This window comes from Corapipo altera, unplaced genomic scaffold, assembly GCF_003945725.1.
Source record: "Corapipo altera isolate COAL_440 unplaced genomic scaffold, ASM394572v1 107b, whole genome shotgun sequence".
Classification (NCBI taxonomy): Eukaryota; Metazoa; Chordata; class Aves; order Passeriformes; family Pipridae; genus Corapipo; species Corapipo altera.
This window is the reverse complement of record NW_020884951.1, coordinates 3,208-20,061: the sequence shown is the minus strand read 5'-3', so window position 1 is coordinate 20,061 and position 16,854 is coordinate 3,208. Positions and strand designations below refer to the sequence as shown.

At 56.1% G+C, this 16,854-nt stretch overlaps 1 protein-coding gene across 3 annotated transcripts in view; it reads right to left on the bottom strand.

Moving 5' to 3' along the window:
• Positions 1-16,432, bottom strand: part of DLG3 (discs large MAGUK scaffold protein 3) — a 37,759-nt gene extending 21,327 nt beyond the window's left edge. For all 3 annotated transcript variants that reach the window (XM_027663152.1, XM_027663153.1, XM_027663154.1), the window contains exons 1-9: positions 16,372-16,432; positions 8,999-9,049; positions 5,840-5,964; positions 5,204-5,373; positions 4,702-4,838; positions 4,251-4,395; positions 3,974-4,133; positions 555-711; positions 99-201 (exon numbers count right to left, since the gene is read on the bottom strand). In XM_027663152.1, the coding sequence (XP_027518953.1) occupies positions 99-201; positions 555-711; positions 3,974-4,133; positions 4,251-4,395; positions 4,702-4,838; positions 5,204-5,373; positions 5,840-5,964; positions 8,999-9,049 (1,048 nt within the window). In that variant the 5' untranslated portion in view covers positions 16,372-16,432. The remainder of the gene's footprint in view (positions 1-98; positions 202-554; positions 712-3,973; positions 4,134-4,250; positions 4,396-4,701; positions 4,839-5,203; positions 5,374-5,839; positions 5,965-8,998; positions 9,050-16,371) is intronic.
• Between the last annotated feature and the right edge of the window lie 422 nt (positions 16,433-16,854).

Genomic DNA, 16,854 nt, shown 5'->3' with positions numbered 1-16,854 from the left:
TCTGCATGCCCCGCCCCCTCATCTGCACGCCCCGCCCGCCCCGCCCCGCTCCCCTCTCGGTTCCCGGTTCCCGGTTCCCGGTTTCCCCGTGGCGGTACCTTCGGGCCGGTACTGCGCGATGATGGTCACCGTCTGCCCCGCTCGCTTCAGCGCCGCCGCCGCCTGCTCGTGGGTGGCGTTGCGGAGGTTCACGCCGTTCACCTGCGGGGAACAGAGCGGCTCCGCTGGACGGGACCGGACCGGCGGGGTGTGCCCTGTGTCTCGATGCCCCGCTCCTGTACCGATAGCCGTGGTACCCACACTCTCAGTGCCTCATTACCCTGCCACCGTGCCCCACTGCTGGCACTTCCAGTACCGGTATCTCTAGTACCGACATCCCCGGTACCTGCCCCCGGCCCTCCCGGCCATCGGGGCTGCCCCCCACCGCAGCCATGTCCACACCCGCACTGGGGGTGCATCCCACCGAGCTGTGTCTGGCTGGGGTGGCAGGGGACAGGTGTCTTCCCGGGGCTGGGGGAGGCCATGGAGGGGCAGTGGGTGCCCCACCTACTCACCGAGAGGATGCGGTCTCCCCTCCGCAGCTCCCCGCTGAGGTCAGCAGGGCCTCCAGCCAGGATGAAGGACACAAAGATCCCCTCACCGTCTTCCCCTCCAACAATGTTGAAGCCCAGGCCAGTGGAGCCTTTGTGCAGGATGATTTTCCGGGGCTCCCTGAAAGGACAGATAAGGGACAGGGAGACATCAGGGTGAGGAGCAGCAAAGCTGGTGACAGGCTTGTCTGTGTCCGGGCTTCCCAGCACATGAGTGGGGCTGGAGTCTTCTTCAGCCCCTCGGGCCAGGCTGAAGCATCACTGCCATCACTTGGGCAGATGGGGGAAGGTTTTGGTGCTTTAATGGATGCAGGTGTCAGGATTTACCTCCAGGAACATGTGCCAGCACCCCAGGAAAAGTCTCCCACCATCCTTCCCTGTGGGGGAGTCCTGATGGGCTGAATTATCACTTAGCTCCAGGCAATCATCTCATAAGGAGCAAGAGGAGCAGGAAATGGATAGACAGAAATGCAGGATGCCTTGTGAGGTCTTGGTGAGCTCCTGCCCTGCCCAGACCCTGGAGTGAGCATAGCCCAACTCTCCCAGCTCCCCCAGCTGCTCCTTTCTGTCCCTGTGCCTCCCACCAGGCACAGCATCCCGGTCCCCTGTCTCTGGTCACACTTGCTCCTGTGGCCTCGCTGCTGCCTGGAGGGGGACAGAGCTGGCTGTCCCCTGTAGGACACGGATGATGAGGCATTGATAGTGAACCCTGAGGTGTGGCAGGCTCTGCTGGCAGCACTGCCGGGAAGCATGAGGGGCAGGAACGTTCAGAATGCTCTGTGCAGTGACTGCCCCACAATGCCTGTCTCTGCCTCCTAACAGCTGCTGGGCCAGTGGCTTCCCCACCCATACACAGGGTTTTTTCTGGAAGTGCTGAAAGGACAAAGCCTTTGCTCTACTAGTCCCTGCAGGCTTAACTCCTTCCTGCCCCTGCAGGCATTGGCAGCACAGTCACTCGGGGGAGGACCAGGCTCCCCATGCCTGCAGCTCCACATGTACTGCATCACTGCAGCCCCTTGCCTTCAAATGCAGAGGCACGGAAGAGTCCTAACTCCAGCTGTGCATTTTGGATGGGACAGAGGCTGAATCTGCCTTGGGACTTTCAGAAAATACTCGCTTTATCTTTATGGCCTTTGGATGCATTTGAGGTCTGAGCCAAGCAGGGCTCAGGACTCAGCTGAACCATAGCAAGGGCCTGGGATGCACCAGGACCAGGAGGAGACCAGGGAAACACCATGGAGATGCCATTGGGGTCAAAAGATGCTCAATACCACATCCTCAAAAAGCCAACAATGCTTGGCTCAGGGTCAGTTGGAAGGGGTCAGGGAGGGCTGCAGCTATCAGTCCCTTTGCAGCAAAGCTATCCCTAGGGCTAGAGTTCTTCCAGGGGAAGAACTAGGTCAGATTTCTGGGTCTGCAAACCCTGCTTCCAACCAGGAGATGAACCTGCTCTGCACATTGGGTTTTGCTGCTGCCCAAGCAATGTGTAGGAACCACCACCTGAATTCAGTCTGAGGGGAAGCACGTCCAGCACCCATGAGGACTAGACACTTTGATGGAAGGTAGAGAGATATTACAGGAATGAACAGAGGAAATGAAGCCTCAGACAGGTACCTCACAGCCAACAGACCCTCAGTGATGAAGGTGTCCTGCGGGGTCAGTGGTGCACAAGAGGCTTTCAGCACTGTCCAGGGGTGGATGAGGAAGGTGCTGAGCCCACCACAGGTTGTGAATCTATTGGGGAGCAGGGGGCTGTGGCTGGGCACGGTGGCCCAGTGGTGCCAGCCCACCTGCAGTGTGGCTCTCCACAAGGCAGCACCATCCTCTAGTGGCCACCGGCACGTGCTGCACCGGGGCCACTGCCGAGCCATCACTGTGCTATTGCCACTGCCAAGCCACAGGGAGCCACCACTGTGCCACTGCCAAACCATCACTGTGCCATTGTCACTGCCAAGCCACTGCTGAGCCACTGCATAGACATCACTGTGCCATTGCCACTGGCTGTGTCCAGCCTAAGCTGGGCTGTTCTCTCCACTCTAACCTACAAATAAGAATGCTGGCAAATGTAAGAAGGGACATCCTGATGGGATCAGTGTCCCTGGTGTGTTTTCCAAGTGCTGGGACTCAGTGCTTCTGTAGTGCAATGTAATGGCAGAAAGCACTGCTCCTGCCTGTGGCATCATCCCCTAGTGCCCTGACAGCACAGGAGTTGCTACACCTGGTGAGGATGCAGCACCAGAAACAGGCTGTGGAACTGGCATCATTGGTGCCAAGACCATGTGGGAGAGATGGTGTGTGGATGGGGTGTGGAAGCCAGTGCTGCACAGGTCATGGTGTACAAAGGCACCCAGCCGTGGCTGAGCACCAAGAAAAGAGAAATCCCTGTGACAAAGATGAGTGCAGCCACTCTCCAGGAGGACAGCAGACCTGACAGCAAACAGAAAGTCATGGTCTCCCACTCCAGCATCCACCACTGACGTACAGAATGGGAGAACCCCAGACGAAGCTATCTTCCACTGTGAACACAACCCCAAAACCAGCCTGAGACCTTGTTCCAGATACAGAGCCAGCCCTAAGCCTAACTCGAGTGTTGGTCCTTAGAATACAGCCTAAGCCTACAGTCGTGGCCCTGGGGATACCAAATCCAGAGCAGGCTCAACACTGGCCCCGAGGCTGTGGCAAGCAGAGCGAAAGCTGTAAGCCTGGGCAAGCAGAGCAGGACCTGCCAGATCTCGCTCTCTCATTCTCAGCTTGAGGCTTTGAAGAAATTTTATACCACATTTAGGCTCAGAGCAATGTCTTCCTTGTGCTCCTCTTTATTTCCTGGTTTCTGGAAACAAACCTGCATAAATGATTCTAGTGGGGCAAAGGGGCTGTGGCAGGGCTGGCAAGCCGGGGGCTGGCAGCTGTTGAAATGGTACCTGGGTGCAGGTGGTTTGGGATGTCAGTCTCAAGGAGTGTGGGAGGAGGAGCCCCACTTGTTTGCAAGGCTATGCTCCCCCCAGCCCTTCATCCCCAGCACAGCTCCACTTAGGGACATCCTGGGAGCCTGTGACACTGCTGGCACTGTAAGGGCAGGGGACACCTTGTATTCCAGGTATTGTAAAACAAGCAGGAGAACTAAGCAGAAATGCAGATGGGTAAAGCTTGTGAAAGAGCAGGAGGGGGAATGGAGAAGGAGTGGATGCAGCGAGCCAGGGATTGACACAGCAGGCGGGTGAGCACAGAGCACGTTATGGGGGCCTAAAGCTTTGCACCATGCACCTACAGGCTTCTGGCTGAGGCTCTGCACCGGCAGTGGGGATGAGGTCAAGCCACCACAGAGGGAAAGAGAGAAAAGGAGAAGCATCAGGGATTAGGGGATGCTCATGCCTAGTACTCACCTAGTGAAGTCATCGTCTCCAATCATGTGCCGAGGAATAGGCGAGTATCGGGACGGAGTCACCTGGGTGGGGATGGGATAGGCAGGCTTGCTCTCAACGCTGCCCAGGTAGCCCAGACTGGAGTTATGGCTTATGTGGTTGTCAGCCAAGGCTGAGAAGGCTGCAGGGGAGGAGAAGGTCATCAGGAGCAGAAATCCACATGCAACGAGGACATGCAGACCAGCCCAGCACTTCTTGCCCCCCAGCACGCTCCGTGCCCAGCCCACTGCGTACGTACTGCTGGCGTAGTCGGGGGGCGCGTACATGTCGTTGAGGTGGATGTTGCCGGGCTTGGCCACTTTCAGGTACACCATGTCAGAGGTGTTCTTCAGGGCAGCCACTGCCTCCTCATGCCGCACGTCCTGCAGGTTTGTGTTATTCACCTGCCAGGGGGAAAGGGCTGGGTGAGATGGATGAGCGGGAGGGCAGGGACCAGTGCAGTCCTGCGGGAGGGGAGCAGTTTTCTGTAGGGTAAGTGCTGCAGTATCTCCAAAGGCAGGTCCCATCTCCTTGGGTTTGGCCCTCCTGCCTACAGCCAGTATTGCTCCTGCCTCTCCCAAGGACCATCCCAGCGGGGACCCCAAGGAAGGGCTGCTGACAGGAGGGGTGTTGGAGCTCAGGATCAACACTGCAGCATGGTGGAGCCTGCCCAGCTTCACCTCACGTCTGGCTGTGGCCACGGGGCTTACCGCAAGCAGCCGGTCCCCGATCTGCAGGCGCCCGTCCTTTTGGGCAGCACCTCCCTCGATGATCTTGGTGATGTAGATGCTGTTGTCGCCAGGGATGTGCTGGTTCCCAATGCCCCCTGCAATGCTGAACCCCAGGCCTGAGGAGGAGTGAGAAGGCAGGTGAGGGACACACAGATGGACAGAATCCCAGGCTGGCACACGGCCCCTCTGCCTCACTGGAATTCTCACCCTGTCCCAAACCCAGCAGGCAATGGGCCACCCTGCAGCTGCCTGGAGCCAGCCCAGCCACCACTCACTGCATTGTGGGTCTTTCCCATACCCTGTGCCCCACAGCATCCCACCTTGCTGGGCCACCCTGCAGCATCCTGCACTGCGGCAGTGCCACCTTGCATCCCACATGCCCCACGATGCTACCCTGCATCTCCTGGAATCTCACACTGAGGGGTCACCCCATACCCTCCTGGGAGGCACCCCAGTCAAGCAAGCAGAGTGAGGGGCTCACCTTTGGGGCCCTTCATCAGGTTAACCTCCATGATGGTCTCTGGCGGGGGCTGCCGGCGCCGCACCACGAGCCGCACCACGGGGCCCGCTTCCTTCAGGGCCTCCACAGCTTTGCTGTGCACAACCTCGGAGACGTCCACGTCGTTCACCCGCAGCACGCAGTCATTCACCCTGGGGGCACAGCGTGGCCCTGAGCTCTCCTGGGGAACCACCAGCCTGTACCACCCTCCTCTGGTTACATCTGCCACCCTCCTCCAGATACACAAAGGAAAGCTGCTCAAGCTGGCCAGATCCTGCCCTGCTGGGGTGAGAGCATGGTCCCTCCCAAAGCAGGAGCCAGTGGGGCTGGTCCTCGTGGTGCAACCCTGGTGGAGGTGGGATATGAGAGGAAAGACTGGATCCTGCCCTGGTCTGTGGCTGGAAGGATGGGAGCAGGAACCTCACACAGGGAGGGAAGGGTGGCTACAGACAGGAGGCTGGTGGCCAGGACCGAGGGGCATCCCTGTACTGAGAGGATCTAGCTGTGGGGAAGAGACATGGGGCAGCCAGGGCCCATGGCAAGGAAGGGGACTAGAGGGTCTGGGCTGAGATCCTGGGTGACACTCAGATGGAGCTGCTCCCCCAGCCCTGTACTCACCCTAGACGGCCATCCATGGCTGCCGCTCCCCCGGGGATGATCTTGGTGATGAAGATACCCGGGTCATCCGGAACATGGGGGTTGTCGATTCCTCCCGCTATGCTGAAGCCGAGCCCGGAGTTACCCTGCGGGAAATCAAACGCCGCGTCTTGCCCCCATGGGCAACCACTCACTGCTGGCCCTCCCGGAATGGTTCCCCTCAGCTGTGGGACTGTCTGGGGCGTGGGAGCCCCGAGAGCATCCGTCCCGCCCCAGGGTGGCTGGCCCAGGGGGCAGAGGGATGCGCGGCTGGAGGAGAGGCCAGCGTTCATCAGCCGAGCGCTCGGCGCAGCGTGGAGCGCTGAACAGATGGAGTGGGAGAGTGGGAGCCGCCGAGGACCTCCCTCACCACCGCGTCTCCACGGAGAGACTCTGAGGCAGGGGGGGAGCTGGGGGAAGAGGAGGTGGTCCTTGGCGGAGAAAACCTCCCCTCGCTGGCTGCTCCCCAGGAGGAGACACCGACGCCGCAGCCGCACAGACCAGCGGGGATTGTGCCAGTCACCAGCATCCCACCCCTGCCTCCCTACACCCCTGGGATGTAGCCCTGGCACAGAGCCAAGCTGGGGGACCAGTGATGCTGGTGCCAAAATTTGCAGGATTGGGTGGAGGTGGCTATCAGGATGGAGTGGGGTCTCCAGCTACGCCTCCTCTTCCTCACACACATGCTTGGAGCATCACTTGAGCTTCTCCTGCTGAAGTATGCCTGGAGGGAATGCAGAGGCCACAGCTCATCTCCAACCCATTCCCGCAACATCTCAGGACTGAGTGGCTGTGGCCTTTTGCTGCCTCTCCCACTTTCAGGATCCTCATTACTGACACACTCACAGGCGTTGCTTCCAGATCCATGCTTGATGCAAGTGGACAATTCCTGCTTTTTTTGCTCTGCCTTGAAAATCAGATGGCTCCTAGTCTTGTTTTCTCATGCGTAAGAGCTGACACTTAGTCACATACTATCATGCCTGCTTCTCATACACAAGTGGGCTCAGGCCAAGCACGCCCCTGGCTGCCCACAGCCTCAGTGCTTGGTGTTAGACGATGGGGTGCTCTGCCCAGGGAGCTGTGGCCAGGAGGGCCACACTGGAGCTCAGGCTCCCTGGGATCACTTAGCACCAACAGCCAGCTGGGGCTTGCACTTCTCCCCAGCAATCTGGTCCCAGCATCAGCTCCTGCAGTGATGCAGAAGCCTCTGCTCTCACAATATGACACTCATGACACGGCACCAGGAGCCACCAATGCCTCTCACTGTGCAACGCTCCTGGATACTTTCCCGCCAGCTGGAATTTGGCTGGCATGTGACAAGGAGGCACTCAACAGTAAAGGGTCTAGGGCTGCTCTCTTTTCTCTAAAATAGATTCTGGTTACCCTGTGTGCAACTCAAAAAAGCTCCCTATTGTCACGGAGACCCAGCCTGGACATAGCAAGGCAGGTGAGACTGCAAAATGATCTCATTTGTTGTGCCTGTCCTTTGTTAGCTACAACACCTGGAAATCATCTGGGAGGTGTTCATTTTTATTTTGATAAACCTCAAAATGCAGTTCAAGGGATTTCTTAGCTGGCATCAGCATTGATGCAGACACAGAGGTAGTTCCTGCTGAGGACACATGTATGGTGGGTAAACCCAAAGCCATGTCCCTGTGCAGATGGTGTTTCCTCAATTATTGCCCCCAAAATGCTGCTGCATTTACCCTTGTATTTACAACAAAGACAAGGATTAATAACAGTCACAGACCAGTTGGGATACAACTCTGGAAGCCAAACTTCCCAGCAAGGGGACAGCCTCACCTGCAGGCACCAGGGTACTTCTCTTGCATTAAGAAAGGGTTGTTGGATCCCACTGGGGAGAAGCTGAAGGGAAAGGACCTGAGTATGGTCCATGCTGACCCTGGCTGCTAATCACTGAAATTTTCTCATGCTGTTGGAGAGGGAATTGCTGCCTGGGGCTTTAAAACGAGGGCATCAATGAGTGTGGGGCATCAATGGGGGCCTCTCTGTGTGGTCCTGCCAGCTCTCCCCATGTTCCCTCAGCCCCGAGGACAGAGGATGCTCTGAAGAATCCCTGAAAACGAGGCTTTTGCCTCTACCTTGGGCCCGGAGCAAGAATTGCTTAGCCCAAAAAGGAAGGATCCCCTGGGCTGGTTTCGTCAGGCATGGTGGGGAAGCGGTGGGTGAGGCGGCAGCCCCAGATAACCTTCCGTCCACCCACCTCCGTGATGCAGAGCCAGGGGAAGGAGGGAGATGACTAAAGGCAGAGAGGAACAGAATAATGAGCGATGCGTCTCCCCCTGCAATGCTGGCCACGCGGCGAGGCTGGCACGGCTCTGAGGAGGAGGCAAGGTGTGCCGTGGAGCTCCGTGGGCAGCCTCCCACCCCAGCCATCCCGTCAGCAGGGCTGTGCCTGTCTCTTGGAGTAAACCTTGGGCCTGCTTTTCCCACTCCCTCTCCTTCCCTCCATCCCACTCATTTCCTGGGCATCAAGGGAAAGCCCTCCCTGCCCTCTGTGGTGTTGGCTTGCCCCTGGATAAACCCCATATGTGGGGGGAGCTGAGTTTAGCAGCGGATGCAGTCACCTCTGTGTTGCCAACAAAGAAAAGGCTTCAGCAGAAACTTCTCCCATTGTGGCTTGTTTTACTAAAAAACCTGTTCTTGCAGCTTAGCATCCCAAGGCTGCGTACCCCAGAGCAGTGGGCAGTCTGGTGGCGGGGTGGCATCCGTCCCCTGTGCCCAGCTGTGGGGTGCACCTACCTGAGTGCCAGCACAAGCAGAGCTCCCTGCACCTCCGTTTTCTGGCAAAGGCAATGACAAAGAGCCTCCTCCACTGCACTGATGGTTTGTGTGGGTGGGGGTGTGAGAGAAGGAGGCAAGGGAGAAGCCCTCCTCCCTGCCTTCTGGAGGGGTCTGCAGGGGGAGAGGGGAGCAGCAAGCCCACCTCTCCCCGTGCTGCAGGGCCAGGCAGGCACAGCAAGTGCGACACCTGCAAAAACCTCCAGAGAGAGCAGGGAGCAGCGACCAACCCCTCCCCATCAGCTGGTGCAGGGATGCCTGGGGGGCTGGCTGTGCTGGTGGGTGGGTGAGTGGGAAGAGGCAGCAAAGACTGCTGGCGGGTGAGTAAAGAGTACTTACCCTTTCCAAGACGATCTCCTCATATTTGAACATCCCATCACTGCCATTCATCTGGAGAGAGGGAGACAGCGTGTTACGACTATGTGCTGGTCCTTGGGGAATTCATTTTTTCCCCTCTGACAGCTGAATATGAAGAATCCAACCAAAAAGCTGCACCATCACCGCTGAAAAAACCTTAAATGCAACTGCTTGAGCCTGCCCTGGAATTAAACCATGTGCTGCTTTTCTTCCTGGGTATGAGCCAAAGCCCACTGACTTTAATGCACTTCAGTGCAAAGCCTTTATTCTCCCAGCTCATTTCTTCAGCTGTGAAAAGGAACTCAACCGAAGGCACAAAAGGAAATAACACCTTTGTTACGCAGCATATAATTAACCTCAGGAATTCACTGCTGGAGGAAAGGAAGAGAGGGGGTCGGTCCATTTAAAAGAAAAAAATGTCTGTACATAATAACATAATAAACACCTTTAGCAGCTTATATTTTTAAAATCTTTTAGTAGCATGATTGTATTAACGGAAAATTCAGAATAATTCATTCTATGAAATTAGTTGGGTGCAAAGGAAACAAGGTGTGAGAGTGGGGCACAGCGAGAGGTGAAAACATCGTGCTGCCCTTGTATACAAAAATGGTGTAGCCTGTCTCAGTGCTGTACACCATACTGATCCCCACGCTTAAAGGTCTCCCATACTCAGAGTGTTAAAGCAGAGCTCTTGGAAACATAATGGATACAAACAAAAGGGATGCAACCGTAGGCTCTAAAATGGTAAATGTACAGTCAAAAAAATCCATTTTTATCATAACCAGCCATACACAGGAAAACGAGGCAGCAGGTTCACTCCACGTCATCAGGATCAGACCATAAACAGCTGCTAACGTCCAAAATTTAACAAGATTTGCAAAGCAATTGGCTATTGCAGCATCCAGAGCTGTTACACTCAACGGCAACAGTTTTCATAGAATATCCTGAGTAGGAAGGGAACCACAAGGGTCACCAAATCTAACTCCTGGCCCTGCACTGAACAGCCCCAAGAATCCCACCATGGGCCTGAGAGTGTTGTCCAAATGCTTCTTGAGCTCTGGCAGCCTTGGAACCGTGACCACTGCCCTGGGGAGCCTGTTCAGTGCCTGACCACCCTTTGGGGAAGAATCTTTTCCTGAGATTCAACCTAAACCTCCTCTGACACAGCCTCAGGCTTGGGTCCTGTCACTGGTCAGCAGAGCACAGAGATCTGTGCTGCCCCTCGTCTTCTCCTCGTAGGAAGCCACAGGTCCCGATGAGGTCTGTCCTTAGTCTCCTCCTCCGGCTGAACAAGCCAGGTGACCTCATCCTTTCCTCATATGGCTTCTCCTCTAGACCCTTCACCACCTTTGTAGCACTCCTCTGGATGCCCTCTAATAGCTTTATATCCTTCTTACATTGTGGTGCCCAAAACTGCCCCCAGCACTCAAGGTGAGGCCGCCCCAGTGCAGAGCAGAGCAGGATAATCCCCTCCCTCACCAGACCAGCGATGCTGGGCCTGAAGCACCCCAGGACATGGTGTTTTTTGGCTGCCAGGGCACGCTGCTGACTCATAGCTTTTTTGGAGGGGACCGAACTCACTCTCATAATTTGAGTCACTCTGGGGAACAGGTGACAGGGCACAGTCAGTTCTGATTGACCAGGCAGAGGTGATGGGACCCCAGACTGAGCAGGCAGGAGTTTTTCTAGCTGGCAATAGTCAGGGGTCCAGGGGAAGGAGCAGTTCTGCAGGCCAGGATCTGGGATGGGGCTGTGCCACCTGTGACATGCTCACCCTCATCCCCTATCCTGGAAGGGCAAAGAAATCCCACACCCTGTTGTGGGTACTGCGCTTCAAGGATGAGGCTGGGGAGAGTCCAGAGCAGAGAGATGGGATGGAGGCTCCAGGGAACACAGGTTGAGAGGGTTGTCCCTTCTTGAATGTGCTCTGTGCCTGGTGCCTCTCAGCCATGGGAAGATTCCAGGGCAGAGTTCAGAGCTGGGACATTCAGATGCCCCAACAACAGAATGCTCAGATCCTTCCAGTACATTGGGGAAGGCTTTGGTCCTCTTAAAGAAGGATCTCGAGGCAGAAAAGCATTGGAAGTGGTGGGATTAAACCAGAGCAGGATCCCTGACAGCCTCAGAGGGACAGGGACACATGGCCAGTGCCACCTTCTGCCACAGTGCTGCCCTGGGCTGTGCTCCTGAGGGCAGAGGGGCATTGCCTCCCTCACCACAAGTTCTCCCTCCTGCATGAGTTGCCTTTCCCTCCTCTCATCCTGCCGTACTGACTAATCCTAAGTGCAGCCGGCTCACTGGCCCGTGCCGCCCTCACAGTCTCTCTCAGCGCAGCCCTCGGGCTCAGCTCATCCCTGCAGTTGGTATCCCGGTGCGTGGGGCGCGCCGTTGCCTCTCTCCAGCTTTCCAGCGACTCAGATTCCTGGCACCCTTTGCTACTACACACATTGTCCTCTCTGCTTTGGCATTCAACACAGTTGCCACACAGCCAGCCATATGCACACCCACGGCCTCGGAGGAACAGTGTACACATCCCTACAGGATGGGGATCTGCAGAAAACTCTGACAATCTGTGAGTCGTGGTGAGAGCCAGCAGCGCGCGAGCTGGCAGGCGCCCGGGGTGCACAGACACCCCAGCACTCAACCCCGTCAGGCACCCCGCTGCCAGACAGGGGCGCTGGGGGCATCCCCAGTCCCCAAACCTCGGGGCTGCCAATGCTGAGCAGTGTTTTGCACTGCTCCCTGACAGCCAGCAGTGCTGGCGCTCGCTCGAAGTGGTGTCTGCTGGGAGCAGCCTGCTGTGGCCAGGCACGCTGGGGTCAGCCAGGCCTGACCACGAAGTTTCAGCTCTGATAGTGTTTCCAAAATCCACTCAACGCAATGCCACTTAATTGTATAAGGAAGCCAAATGAAGAACTTAATATATACCACGTAACCAAGGGAACGAGCCAACAAAGCAAACGTTCCAGCGTCGGAAAATCAAATACCAGTCGCTTGCTGACGGCAAAAACCTCCCCATGACACCCACTGGAGCTGCCATGGCCTGGCTCTGCCACAGGCTGTTCCCCCTGTCTTTTGCCAGTGCCCTGTGCTCCTCCCCAGCTCCTGTTTGGGGCCGACTCAGTGCTATGTGTTCGGTGGGAAGATGCCTGGCTCTATCACCCCCAGGCAGGGAGAGCACACTCCACCCTGCTCTCCTCTCCTCATGTAGCACCTGCAGAGCTGACAGGGGTGTCAGGGGCTGAACAGGTAACCAGTTGTTCCCTGCCTATTCTGATCCTAAGAATCACCTGATTCCCCATGGAAAAGAGTAATGGTATTTTTTTCCAAGCCCTTCCCATGCAACAAGCCCACCTGAGGGCTCGGGAAGAGGCACCTTTGCTGGCCTTCACTTCCCCGTCATGTTTTGAGCAGCAGGGAAACAGTTACCGATGACGGCATTTAGATCATCAACAGAAGGCTGCAGAGTTAACTCTCATTTGATAAACAGAAGAGCACACACCTTCCAGAGCTACTGCAAGCTGTCTGCAGGCTCCGCCGGCCAACACCGCAACAGCGCACGCGGAACACGCTCTGCAATTTGTTAGAGAGTCAGGATTTGGGGGTGGGTTTTCTGGTTCTTTTCTTTTGGCTTTTTTTTTTTTTTTGGGGGGGGGGGGGGTGGTGGCGTTCACTTGTTTTTTAAATAAAAAAGAAGGTCAAATTTAGAAGACTAAGATGGGGTTCCTCAAACACAACCCGAATAGCCCACCAGGCTGCAGGAGAAAATAACCTGCAGGAAGGGTGACACTGCCCACAGCCCCTTTCAGAGCAGGATCTAGCCCATATCCTGTGATTAGGATGCAATGGGGATGGGCAGTGGGACCTGCTGGTGGAGCAGATGTGTATCAACATAATGAAGAGGGTCCAAAGGCTGGAGAGCCAGCCCTTGGTGGTGCCAGGCAGACCTGGGGGTGGAGGGCACCAGGCAATGCCCCACGCCCGCTCCAGAAAGAGGAAAGGGGAGCAGCAGGAGCAATGGGCATGTCCCTGCTGGCGCGGGCACTGACATTGCTGGCGAGGGAGAGCTCTCCCTGCCTGCACATGGCAGGGGGCCCAGGGAAAATAGGTCAAGAGCTCCCTCCCTTCACCTCCCTGCATCCACATGTCCTGCTGCAGCACTGAGACCTACTGACTTGCTTCCAGCTAACCCCTGGCTTCAACCCCTGGTGTGCATTGCCCACAGTGTTGGCCTTGTGCACAAAATATATAAATGCCCTACTTCTGGTCAGCCTTTTGCCAGAGGGCCATGAGGACCAACCTGCTGAGCCTGGGCAGAGGGAAGGGGTTTGCAGTGTGACAGCCCCATCAACAGCTGGGAGGACTGTGCAGCCACACTGTCTGCAGGAACTGGCAGTGGGATGTGCCGCTGCCAGCACTTGGGACCAAAGCATGAGGGTGGCAGTTTAGTTTTGATTTTTTTTCTGTTTTTTTCAGGCTTACAAGCAAGTTTGCCCTGCTCAATGGCCATCTCTGCTGTCTCCCACCCTGCAGAGACCATGACTGGGGACCCCAACAGCAGAGTCAGCACTGCTGACTCCCCACACAAGAAGGCTGCCTCTGTGTTAATTGGTGGCAGAGCCTTGGGCTCCTGTGGTGCTCATGGGCTGGGATCAGGCCTGGGAAACACTTTGCTTCCTCACACCTGGCTTTTAGAAACTGAGGAGGTGATGGCACCTCATTGCTTGGCTCCAAGGACCCAGACTCTGAAACCATCAACTCCTCAAGGGCTTTGGAATGACCTTCCCTGCTCACTTTGGGACTGCCTGGAAGCAAGAAGTTGTTTCAGCTTTAGACAGGCTGCTCTGAAATGCAGAGACCCCATTTGCCACAGGAACTCTGTTTCCGATTCTCCATCTCCCTGCTATGGACCTGCTGGCCAAAATACAGGGTGGAAACTGTGAGCAGTGACCTTGGGGCTGGCGTGGGTGATCTCCCCAGGCACCCATCCTTATCCTTCAAAGGATGCTTTTAATACTGCAGGCATTTTATAATGGTTTATTTGTGCTTTTACACTGTGGGAGTGCTGGGTTTTGTACAAGCCACAGGCAACAGAGCTGAGCCCCAGTCACTCCAGTGCTACGGTGCTGCTGGTGCTCTTGGGAATGGAAGTGGGTGGACAGGGATACTGAAATGCAGAACAGACTTCTTGATAAACAGTCGGGGCCAAATCCAGCCCAGCAGCTAGTCCAATGCAATCAATGGAGCTAGAACAGGAAGGAACTAGACTACATCCATCTGTTTATCATTACAGAAAGCATTGAATAGTTAAGTAATTAAAGACTGGAAGATGTGACTTTAACCCTTTCAAATACACCCTGTACCAACAGGTTTCAGCTTTTGGGTTTGTGAAAAAACACTCTCACTGATTTGGCATTTTGGATTTTGCAGCAAGCTCCTGGTGTGGCTCCTTTGCTGACCTTGTAAACTGCTGAGGTTTTGAGGGGGTGTTTTCTCTGGAGCCTGAGGAATCCAGCACTCCAGAGAAGGAAAAGATGGAGCAGGGCTTGTTTCTCTCCTGGTATAACATGAAGTAGGAGGCAAGAGGGTTTCCAGGCTGGAGACTGAAAGGAATCAAAGTGAGGTGTCTCCCCTGCCCTGGGCACAGGTTCCTCCAGGCACACACCTGGGTACAGGGCTGGTGGTCCCCACTCTGCCCAGAAAATGACAGCCACAATCTGTTGGCCTTTTGGCCCCTGCAGGACAGTCCCTCCTGGCATGTGCTGCTGAGGCTGGATGGATGGGATCAGTGACTGCCATCCCCAGGGTGATGCTGGTGCCTGTCAGGGCTGCAGAGCACCCCCTGAAACACGGCTAAACCCACCCCAGGGGCTGTAGGAAGGGAGCTCCCATCCAGCACAGCAAGAAAGAACTGCAGCAGGAAGAAGGCATGGACAGGGATATGGAGGTGGAGGGAGAGGGAAGGATATGAGTTAATGAGCTGGAGTAGAGGGAGGCAGTCAGGAGGGCAGGAAAGTGGAGTCCACTGCCGTGGAAGGAGGTGTCTGCTGCCCCACAGGTGGGCACCCTGCTGCCGGCTTCTGCAGGGCTTGGGAACCTGCCTGGGGTGACAGAGCCTGTCCTCGGCCCTTGGGCTCACCTGTCACTGCCCTTGGGCACACGGGCAGGGAGGAGGGACTGGTACTTGGGGACAACAAATCTCTTCTGCCATATTCATACAAGGCTGTGGGACCCAGGGCCTCCATGCTGAGAGATGCACCATTGCCTTCCTTCCCATTGCCTGGTGGCTTCAATTCAGGCATAATTAAACCACACAGCCAGGGTTGTAGAGGTCTCAGCCAGGCCTCCCTTCCTTTCTGTAGCCCTGCCCAACCAGCCCAGCACAGTTCTAATGTGTGCTGACCCCATCACAGGCTGTGGGCTGAGGTCTGCAGTTCTCTACAAGGAAGATTCAATCCCCAGAAGTCACCTGCAGCCCTCTACCATGACTCCAAAGACAAACCCACCCCAGCTCTGAGTCCTGGTGCCTCTTCATTAACGTGGAAGGCAGCTGAAGTTTCATGTACCAGAAGAAAACCAGATGCAAAGCACCCAGCCCTGTCAAAGCTGTTAACTGGGCTCCCTTTGGGCAAATGAAAAGGGCAACACCCCACAAGTGTGGAGTCAGTGCTGCTGGCCACCCTCCTGGCCACCCTCCTTCCTCCATCCCCCCAGCACAAATGATTTCCAAATGTTCTGGGAAAGGATGCAACAGTGTGCAAACCCTGCAACAAACTGAGAAAGATTATCTTTACACTATGCCAAGAGTGCCAAATGCACTGTGGCTGCAAACACAGGCACCAAGCACTGCTCAGCTCCTGGCAGCCTTCACTGGGAGAGGAGCAGCATCTGATGGGTGCTGCTGCCCTGAGGACTGGTGAGTGCGATGCCAGAAAGCACCCAGAGAGCCCTGCATCCCTCCTGAGGGGCTGGGGCTGCCTAAGGAGGCTGAGGCAGTGCAGGAAGGTAAGAGATGCCCCAGCAGAGCCTCCCAGCCAACCTGCATGGAAGGTGGAGGAAATGACTGTATGATTAACCCTGAATGCACCCAGCCCAGCAGTTCCTCTGCCAAGGCCTTCTGCCTTGTACCCTCGGTGTTCTTGGAGCCTCCAGCACTGCTTGCTGCCAGCCCTGGTTCTGCAGTGTCACCCAGCGAGGTTTGGGGGTGGGATCTGCTGTGAGGATGTGGTGCAGGTATCAGGCTCCTCTGCCGCCTCACCAGGGCCTCCTTGGGCTGGAAAAGTCTTTCCTGCATTGCTGAGCAGGGAAAATGCACCACTTGATCAAAGGAAGCAAAACGAAACCGGGAGACTTACAGAGAGCCCTTGTTCCAGCGAGTCTGTGTTCACGATAATGGGAGCGGGGTTGGCCTGTGAGGAGACAAAAGTGGGATGTCACCAAGCTGAGCGATGAACCCAGCCCTTCGTGGTGCTCTGCCTCTCCCCTGGCCATGCCAGCACAGGCAATCCAGGCCAGGTAGCAGAGAGGAAGGGCTCTCCTCAGCCCTCCTTCAGGTGCCCAGGAGCCCTGGGGCAGGAGCAGGGTCACAGCATGGCTCTGGGCATTGGTCCCCTCCTCAGGTCTGGTGTGTCCCAAAGACCCCATGGCCTTGGCCGCTGGGAAGGAGACAGTGGAGACTGGAAACTCTCCCAGCTTCGTGCCAGAATCCCACCAGAACCAAAATTTACTTGAAAGTCACACTACCAAGGGGATAGGAAGCAGGAGGAGTAGGGAAAAAAGTCCTTCTGAGAGAGGGATATATCGCCAGCAGGTCAGACCTTCAAGCACCTTCCAACAGC